We start from the raw sequence: 9656 nt of genomic DNA, 5'->3' as shown, positions 1-9656 counted from the left end.
AGCCATCCATGACTTCTATGTACTGAACTGAACTGATTTTGTCATTTTTCAAAAAGTGACATTAGGGTTAGAATTTTATGTAAACAAACATTGAAATTCTTGAAGTTTTAAGTCTTCACTTAATTTAAAGATTAATTATTAACTATTTACAAATCTGTAAATAAAAATCTACCACAAAATAAGTATCTCTTGGCTTTTTCGCACCGTAAAAGCTATGCAACTTCAATAAATCTCTAAGCCTAACATACTTCACACCCATAACATAACACACAATAAAACCAAAACACCGGCATCCTCTTAGATATTTCACATAAAAAACATGGGTTTTTTCGATCAATTAGCCACTTTTATCGGCCTACGAAAAAGAGAAGCTAATATTTTAATAGTGGGTTTGGATAACAGTGGCAAAACTACCATAATAAACCATTTCAAACCTGAAGAAGAAAAATCCATGGATATTGTACCCACTGTTGGTTTTAACGTAGACAAATTTAAAGTAAAGAACCTAGCTTTCACCGCTTTCGACATGTCCGGACAAGGACGATACCGTAATTTATGGGAACACTATTTCCGTGACGCGCATGGCATCATATTTGTTGTGGATAGCACTGATAGCTTACGAATGGTTGTCGTCAAAGACGAGCTACAATTATTGCTGGAACACAAAGATATCCGGGATAGAAACATCCCAATCCTTTTCTTCGCCAATAAAATGGATCTTAGGGAAGCCATGTCCAGCGTTAAAGTCAGCCAAGCTTTGGGATTAGATCGTTTGAAGACAAAATCATGGCATATAGCCGCTAGTAACGCTTTAACGGGGGAAGGATTGTCCGAAGGCATTGAATGGTTGAGTGATCAGATCAAAAATGGAATTCAAAATAAACGTTGAAGCCTGAAGCCAAAATATACTAAAATCCTAGTCACAATAATATAAAAATACCCCCTTCCATGTGTTTAAATGAACTAGTCTATTAAAATTAATGTTTATTGCACAAATGTACTTCAGAATTTATCTTGTGTAAAAAGCAGAAAGAAAAACACCTTGGATTATTTGATATCTAATAACCTTCTTTAAAACACATTAGGTTCTATTTATTTTATTAATTACTTGCCCTAAGCCTTTTTAATAAAAAATAAAGTGTTATATAAAAACAGGATACTCCCAACCAACTTGAAATAATATAAAAATAAATAAAAAAAATAGGTCTAATTATTTATTTTAAAATACTTATTAAAAACTCCGTCCAAAATAATCTAGTCCTATATACAAAATATTTAAAATACAATCGAAGTTGTGTAACAATAAATAAATAAATAAAAATAAATTTTATTCCAAAACTCGTTTTTACAAATTAGCCTTATTCCTGATCAGCGCCACCTACCCATAGCGGTGACTTTGAGAACTACTGTAAGCGGCAAGCCAATCAGATGTCGCTAAAATCTGGTGACGTCACTGACTGGCACTCTCGGGTCTTACCAAAAATGACGTCACCAGATTTTAGCGACATCTGATTGGCTTGCCGCTTACAGTAGTTCTCAAAGTCACCGCTATGGTTAGATGGCGCTGATCAGGAATAAGGCTAATTGCTTTTTTTTTTCAAACCTCGATCGGATGACTCTGTGATAATCACGTGATTTGTATTTACAGCCAATAGGAAGGAAGGAAATTTAGCGCTGGATATAAACCTCCAAAAATGGAGGACCACCTCTACATTACAACTTGATTAAAATCTTAATTATTAAGATATTTCAAGTTAAAAAAGTAAAATATGGCTTGATTTTAAGGTTTATCCTAAGTTCTGGGCCTAAACGTTCGTTAGGCTTAGCGAAAAAAATTTATTTAGTAAGACTGAGAAATGGCGGGAAACTAGTGCAGCTTATCCAATAAGATAACGCGGGGATATTGGTGCGAAATTTAAGTGCCTAAAACCGAGGTACACATCATTAAAATCATAATTAAAACAGTATTAAGTTAAGTCTTGGGGTAATTGAAATTAAATACATCTTATAAGAAGTGTTTATATAACTTTTTAGGCTTAAAATATATGTTTAACGTATTTTTCGCTATAGAATAAGCCTCAAATCGAACGGACAATTAATATCAATTAAAATCAACTTTATATAATTAATTTCTTAAGGAATCGGGGCTCTTAATTATTAGCTCACATTCAAGAAAAGTATAGTACTTTCTTTCAAATAATAATAAAAATTTCAAAAAGAGGTCAGATCTTAACGCCCATGGGTCAACTTTCACCACGTAATATAACCCACTACGGATAAGAGATTTTCCACACACCAAAATACGAGTTTAAGGCCTATCTGTTCCACTTTTTAGTCTCTGTAATGCGTAATCATACTTCTTAGAGTCTTTTTAAACTTTAAGAAATTTAGAGAGTTGTAATAAAAAAAGTCGTACAATTTCGCATTAGAACGATTTCGGAAGTTGTGTGCTAAGTTCTCGGTTAAATACCGTACCACCAAATGTGTATTTTTTTACTTTTAAACTTTACTGTTTTATCTAATGTTTGGTAATAAAATAAAAGTTTTCTTTTTTACATTTCGTGATTTGAAATTTGATGAGGATATTGATGAAATACTGAATTGTGAATGTCGAGTGATCGTTTTCAGCAGATGCAAATCCGAAGTGTTATGGGCAGGATCTAAGTTCTGTTTGTTAGGGAAATCACAGTCGAAAGATGTCTTTTAATTTTTTCTCAGAAGATCATATTAATGGTGGTAACTTTGGTAAGTTTATTTTTGTACTAATTTATTTTTTTAATAAAACCCTGCTGCGTAGGGAAACATTTAAATTTATTTGTCGATTAAAATATTTTTTAAAAAAAAACTTCTAACTTATCTTTATGGGACTTCTAGTGAAATTAGTAATGTTTAAAAACACACGTTCTGCGAGTGCGTAGGACCCGCCACTGGGTATATATTTTTTCAGTGTAAAGCCCATCGCACACTGATTCATATTAATTAACTTCGTAAAAGCGTTTGAGGGTACGGAAAAACCTGTAGTCCATGTTAACACGAGGGGCTAATCACTATCAGGTTTTGAGTAAATTCGATCGAGGGGTAAGGCTTTTCACTATAATCAGGAATACCTACTCAGAGTATATCTAGGCGGTTTTTGTGAGAAGAGCTAGATAGACTTATCATAATGTATGACGAATTTTACCTTGAATAACCTATCTCTCTGCACGTTGCATCTCGTGTGCGCGTCTAGGACCTCGCGTTGCTACTAACCAATAGGGAATCACAGTTAGAAGGACGTCATCAGAATTATTTATAGGCGAGACGACGTGTAGTAAGTTGTCAAGCCCGGTAAATACACAAAACTCGAATTCATAGAAATTAACACGGGGAGCACCTTGATTCCTAGTAGCTGTATGTATTCTTGCAGAACAGGTTCAGCGGTGTAACTTAATTTAGCAACAGTGACTTAAAGGGTGTATTCCCCGAACAGTCTGCTGGAAATGTAATTTATAATGCAATTTAATACTTCGGGGAAAATTATGGGGTTCATATAATAAATGTCGCAATGACCTTGAAATGTACACCAAACCCTTACATTTTCCATTTAATAATAAAGTTTATATGCATTTCCAGAAGTTTCGCAACATTATTCAAAGTAAATCTATTTTAGGTTTAGAAAGAAATCATTTTCTCGTAAACACCTTCTTCCCTTAGAAAATTTGAAGTTGTCTCTAACTCAAATCTAAGAACTTGACTAATTAAAAAAATCGGTATCCTGAATATTTCTAATCTTAATTTATTCACGAAATTCAACTCAATGACAGACAGACTGATCATCATATCTTCGGTGCCCTTTGACCTACGATAATACCCCCTCATCTAAACCAGTTTTGATTTTAAATAACAAATTGGATAGCGGAAATCATGTTTTACCAGAAATACCTACAGCCATAAGTTCATAAGATATGTTCATATCCATAAGTTTGTAAAGTCTGGTAACTTAGAAACTGGAGCTTGTAATTTTGAAGTGAATGAGGTAGGTCATAGATTCGAGGTAAAGCAACTGACGTACGCCTGGTGACTGTCAAAGGCCTAATTAGTAATGCAGACTAAATAGGAGCTAGATGGAACTTAGTCCTGCAAAATTAATTAACCACCGAGTGTAGGACTTCAATTGACTCTCTTCCGTCGTTCTCCCTCGAACTAGTTATCTCGAGCTGTAAGTCTCTCAGTAGCATTACGAATAGTATAGGTAGTGTCATACTTATCATGGAACATATATTATAAACTTATGGCTGTGTTAATTAGTACAACACGTTATCGAAGCACTCACGTGGATTAAATTAACGATAATTTTACACGTAACCTTCGTATTATATCAAATTCCTTAAGGTCGTAACTCAATGCCAAGTAATTTAATTAATAATGTCTATGAAATTTAAATGGTTTTAACGGCACCGTAATTAGGGTGTTTAACAAAAATTATCTCGGGTATCTAAAATATGATTTTTTTTTTTTTTTGCTTAAAGGTTTTTTTCTTTATTTTATTAAATACATGTAGCGGTATTAACAGTTAATGACTGGAATTAAAGCCGGAATTAACTAAGTGGGAAGTTGGAATAATGCCAACCTAATGGTGTTAATAGTATGGTTGTTATAGTTAATTGTGTCTTTAACACGTTGCTTTAAAAATTTATTGTAGCCTAAAAATTTATCTTCTTTATGTTTGCAAAGAGCGTGTAAAATATTGAATAGTTAAAATTTAAACCATTAATTATAATATTAAAGAAGATAAAATCAATTGATGATTTGATGAAAAAATATAAATTTTGCAATTTTCGTCTGCTAAAATATAATTTTTATAAAAAAGGCTTAGCGTTATTCAAGAGTAAAACCACGTTAAATCGATCATTATCGATATTTTTAACCCTGAATTATCTTTAAATTAATGCGGAGTCATTAATTAACCATTAATAGTCGACCCAAGACTTAAGTTTGTATTAAAAACTAAAAAAAATGAAAGTTAAAAAAAACGAAAAAGAAAACCGCATCCTGTCCTAGCGTGTAGCGCTCCAATCATCCTTCAACCGTATATTTTTTAAATCATCACGTTAATAGAAAAAAACTACGAACCGTAGATTTGTAATTTTAATTTCAATATAATAAATTGGTATGTGGGTCACGCAAAAGGCTTAGCGTTATATAAAACATGGCTTCCCCCAAAAACTTCAATATATCTCCGAGGTGTTCGTCACTCACTCCAAAGCGCGGGATATATTTTTCGCGCCAAAAACGTATTCCCGCCAAACTTGATGTATCTTATGTCTAGCCTCTAGAAATACGCTAGACGTTTTCGTACCATTTCTTGAACTAAGTCAAGGTTTTAGACTAAGCTGAAATGCCAAACACTACAACTTATAAATCTCGTAAACAATAAACAAGTTTAAAATAGGAAAAAAATCAAGAAAAAAAAATCTTAGCTAAGCCTAAATTAAGACTTTTTCAAATTAGGCCTAACATCCTTATAGTAATGTTTTATTATCTCGTGTTTCGGCACGTATCGAATTGTCTAGACCTTCAAATAAGGGGTCATACTAGAGTGTCGGTTTCCTCTCTCATACAGATATTGAACAAATCTGGATCCTTGAGCCAGCCAGCACAGGCAGACCCCGTATATCTCAAAAAAAACCGCAAAAATACATCTACGTTTGCAAAAAGTCGATATGCATACATGTTTAGTAGTGTACAATGACAGAATAATTTCTCTTTCACTTTAATAAAACTTCCGTAACAAGGCTTAGCTTTTAAATTAGGATAAATCAAATTAAATTCGACCTTGAATCCTTGGAAAATTCGATAAGGGGGTAAAATAATCGTACCACCTTAAAAATATACGTATATAATTATTAACGCTAAGGACAACGTTAAATTCCAAGTTCGAATATCCGTAATTCCTTGTTTAATATACCCTAAAAACATACATGTAGTTTTCTTTATAGACAACTTTCTAAATGGTCTTCAAAACCACGCCTTTAGAAGCCCTATGTTCTGGTTGGCTAAGTTTTGGTAGCTCTGTTTTGAACAACATAAGCGAGATAAAATCGTGAGGCGCCCATTGTGGCTTCTTAGTAATTTTTTTTACGTAGTAAAGCGTAATTACTCCGAGTAAAGGTTGTCCAAAATCTTTAAATACCAGAGTCAGCGTGTTTAAGGATTTAAAATTAGTTTGTTGGTGTAGACTGCAGTAGCTTACACCTAGAACAGGTTAAAATTTCGCGGGTTTTTCTTTTCCCACTTTTGGATTAATTGGATTAATACTCCGCAAAATGTGAGTTTCTATTTAAATTTGTATAATCGTTCAACTTTTAGTGGGATATGTTTTTGAGTTATGATGGCGTATAAACGATATTATATGGCTTTAATAATAGTCTTTCACGTGTGGTGTTTTAAGTACCGCTACTCTCCGTAAATAAGAACTGTCAGGCGCAGGTGTTTTAACTAGAAGTAGTTAGTAATGTTTCAGTGGCAGGAGAGACTGTAGTTTTCGCGTTTGTCAGGTATAATCAAGTAAATTTACGCTGGTACTATTTTGTTTCGCGTTATATAAGCTATATGTTTTCCTCATATTTTGTTACATCGAGTTTATAAAGCACGTTTTGAAAAGTTGTGTTTTCCCGCTTAAAGACCGTCGCCAGATGCCGTCGCTATGGCCGTAACTCAAGCTTTGGCGCGAGTTTTCAAACGCATTAAAACGTGGTTATGCATAGTAAGGTTTATAGTTACTAAGTTGTAAACCAACCACACTGTTTTCATCAACTTCACATACTCGTACCGTAGACTGTTCGCACTTAATATTCATATGATTAATTTTTCAAAACTCAGGACATTATGTCTAGCGCACTTGACGTTTTCGTAGGCGAGTTTCATCCCGAAATACTTGTATGAAAACGCCAAGGGCTTTAAATTCTCATTTCTTTCAAAGCTCTCTTCGCGACGAAAAGTTCATGTTTGTTGTTCTTTATTTACTTAACAGAAACCATGTCTGAAGTAACTGGAAAACGCCCACGAGTGGCCAAGTACGACGGTCACAGTCTTTCCCTCCTTGTCACCGAGGAAGTGTACCGTTACGCCACCTCTTACCAACCAAACAAGGGTGACATCTTCCTAGTATCCTACCCGAAATGCGGCAACACGTGGTTGATGCAGATCGTTTACTTGCTGACCCACGATGCCAAAGCCGTCGGTGAAGGACAAAAACTCTTCATGGAAATCCCCTTTTTGGAATTCGAGGGCAAAAATCAAGTTGAGAAGTTCTCAGCACCGAGAATGTTGAAGTCTCACTTGCCAGCTACTTTGCTTAACTTCAGTTCCGGCGCTAAATACATTTACATCGTTCGTAATCCAAAGGATTGCTGCGTCAGCCTGTACCATCACACTCGTGGATTTGTCGAGGATTACGACTTTGAGGATGGCAAGTTCGAAGACTTCTTCGAGGCTTTCATGGAAGGCAACGTCGATTCGGGAGAATACTTCGATCACCTCATGTCCTGGTGGAAGCACCGTAATGACCCCAACGTCTTGTTCTTGACTTACGAACGTCTGAAGGCCGATCCCCGTAAGGGTATCGCTGAAATTGGCGCATTCCTCGGAGGCGACGCCGGCAACTTAGTCAAAGATTCGGAGAAGTTAAACCGCGTTCTGGAACTTAGCAGCTTCGATAGAATGAAGAAAGACGCTAACAAGTATCAATACTCCATGGATGGTAACCAAAATTTCTTCCGTAAAGCCGCCGTCGGTGATTGGAAGAATTATTTCAACAACGAGCAAAATACTCGATTGAATGAAAGGTTCCGTAAAGCCACCAATGGTACTACCATCGCGGAATTATGGAAGGATTTGGATGTCAATATTCCCTGATTGCGTATTTAATTAAAAATAATCACGTTTTAAGTAATTTATAAATTAAAATTATGCAATAAAAAGCCGTTGTAGTTGTCGTCGTCGTCTAAGGTTTTAAATATATAATATTGTCAAAAAAAAAAAAAATTGACGCGCCCCAGTATTTTTGCGTTCAAGTATTTTTAATGCACATTTTTTTCTATTCTTTTAAATAATAAAACTATATTTAAGCTTAAAAACTTTCTTTATTGTTTCAATCATGATTGTTTATTTATTTATGTACAATTGGGGGTCAAGTTGTTATTGTTCATTAGTTTCCATTTGCAATTCTCCGTCACTCTCATCATTATCATCGTCCTGTAAAATTTGCCGTAACTCGTGAGCGGACGTAAGTAAAACCTGAAACAATTTCCGACGTTTTTCGAGTTTACGATCCAAATCCTCTTTAGTTTTTTGCAAAGCTCCAATTTCACTATGTAACTGTTGAAGTTTGGCTAATGTTTCTTTACGATCGGGTCTTTTATCAATTAGTTTGGCTAAGGCGTCGTATTCTGGTAATATTTGAACTCTGTAAGACCTATTATTATTACTTTGCCAGCGTAATTAGTATACCTTGTTTGTTTTTTCTAATTCTTTTGGCGTGTTGAAGCTCTTGTTTATTACGAACAATCTTATCTTGGGCATCAGCGATACCTTTTTCTATTTTAAGGTACAGATCTTCGTATATTTTAACTTCTTTTTGGTACATTTTAATCACTTGTTGTGATTTGGTCATGGAAAATTCACACTGAACTAGCATTAGGATCATTTTCTCAAACATTGCCGAACGGTCTTCCTCCGGTTCATCTTTCATATGACACCATTTGACAAACATTTTCATGAACATGTTGAGACGACGGTCGTCACCCATTCCATCGCCATCAACTAATAATCTTCTCCTAATTATATCATCTGTACATACAATGCATAACATGATTAGAATCACGGGTGTTCGGCATCCCTTGTTGCTAAGATACAGCCTACATAGCTTTATACAAAAATCAAGCCAAGGCCTAGTACAATTCTTTGAATTTTTTAATTTCAGGCCTAGCTATAACCCAAATTTTTAATAATTTACTAAAAACGTGTTTAAAATTAGTTAAATATGAGCTTAAATAGCAAATTAACACATCCTAAAAGATTATTTAATGAATAAATAACAATTATAAACAAACCTTCAGTTACGGTGGCCGCCATTTTGCTTTTGAAAAAAAAAGTGGAGAACAAAACCAAATGGTTTGGTTCAGTTCAGACCTCAATTTTCCCGCTAAATTCTAACCGCGAAACTCAAACATTAAAAACTGATGACCGATTTCAAAAACTACTTTTATTTACCATAAAAACCATTTTACAAAAAAATTATAGATAAATTAACCAGAATCGGTAGCTACAGTAGTGTTTGGACTACTACCAAGTGCAGGTTTTCCCGAACCTAAGATACCACCATTACCATAAGTGGTGTAACAAGGTCCAACTGAACCCCAATACGCGTTTCTAGGCATATACGAGAACAAATTACCTAGCGCGTAATAATTAGACCTAACGAAACAGCGTACAACTCTGTACTGAACGGGTCGTACATAAGGATATGGATACGGGTAGGGGTAAGGGTATGGTGGATAAGGATAAGGGTAAGGGTAAGGGTTAGGGTTAGGATTTGGGTTTGGGTATGGCGTTGGGAAAGGTCTAGCTGTGGGCCTTGGTGGTGGAGGTGTTGGAGCGGGAGTTGGAGCAGGAGT

General features: G+C 35.0%; 3 protein-coding genes across 4 annotated transcripts; 2 read left to right on the top strand and 1 right to left on the bottom strand.

Annotated features, from left to right (window-relative positions):
• Positions 1–57: 57 nt before the first annotated feature.
• On the top strand, positions 58–1025 carry LOC149621349 (ADP-ribosylation factor-like protein 6). Its single transcript, XM_089853853.1, has one exon. The coding sequence runs from the start codon at positions 320–322 to the stop codon at positions 887–889; it is 570 nt and encodes a 189-aa protein (XP_089709979.1). The 5' UTR covers positions 58–319; the 3' UTR covers positions 890–1025.
• Positions 1026–5756: 4731 nt separating this feature from the next.
• LOC149621348 (sulfotransferase ssu-1-like) lies at positions 5757–8111 on the top strand. 2 transcript variants are annotated; one of them, XM_089853751.1, is made up of 2 exons: positions 5757–5926; positions 7013–8111. In XM_089853751.1, exon 2 carries the CDS (start codon positions 7018–7020, stop codon positions 7894–7896), a length of 879 nt encoding a protein of 292 aa, XP_089709877.1. In that variant the 5' UTR covers positions 5757–5926; positions 7013–7017; the 3' UTR covers positions 7897–8111. The 2 variants fall into 2 exon arrangements, with proteins under 2 accessions (XP_089709877.1, XP_089709876.1); XM_089853750.1 differs by having other exon boundaries at positions 5757–6307.
• thoc7 (THO complex subunit 7) lies at positions 8104–9205 on the bottom strand. Its single transcript, XM_089853752.1, has 3 exons — positions 9093–9205; positions 8491–8829; positions 8104–8429 (listed from the first exon to the last, which is right to left on the bottom strand). Exons 1-3 carry the CDS (start codon positions 9112–9114, stop codon positions 8179–8181), a joined length of 612 nt encoding a protein of 203 aa, XP_089709878.1. The 5' UTR covers positions 9115–9205; the 3' UTR covers positions 8104–8178.
• Positions 9206–9656: the final 451 nt, after the last annotated feature.

The sequence above is a fragment of the Phalangium opilio genome, unplaced genomic scaffold (genome assembly GCF_054372755.1).
Source record: "Phalangium opilio isolate 3A_F unplaced genomic scaffold, DU_Popi_V2 ptg000206l_1, whole genome shotgun sequence".
In the NCBI taxonomy this organism is placed as follows: domain Eukaryota; kingdom Metazoa; phylum Arthropoda; class Arachnida; order Opiliones; family Phalangiidae; genus Phalangium; species Phalangium opilio.
This window is presented reverse-complemented; position numbering and strand designations above follow the sequence as displayed.

What these genes read in the sequence shown, in the direction of transcription:
- thoc7 (XM_089853752.1), bottom strand. Translation starts at nt 9,114, where the DNA reads ATGGCGGCCACCGTAACTGAAG. An exon ending in GGCGGCCACCGTAACTGAAG is followed by an intron (nt 8,830 to 9,092) that starts GTTTGTTTATAA and finishes TTGTATGTACAG; the next exon opens with ATGATATAATTAGGAGAAGA. An exon ending in AATTAGAAAAAACAAACAAG is followed by an intron (nt 8,430 to 8,490) that starts GTATACTAATTA and finishes AAATATTACCAG; the next exon opens with AATACGACGCCTTAGCCAAA.
- LOC149621349 (XM_089853853.1), top strand. Translation starts at nt 320, where the DNA reads ATGGGTTTTTTCGATCAATTAGCCACTTTTATCGGCCTACGAAAAAGA.
- LOC149621348 (XM_089853751.1), top strand. Translation starts at nt 7,018, where the DNA reads ATGTCTGAAGTAACTGGAAAACGCCCACGAGTGGCCAAGTACGACGGT.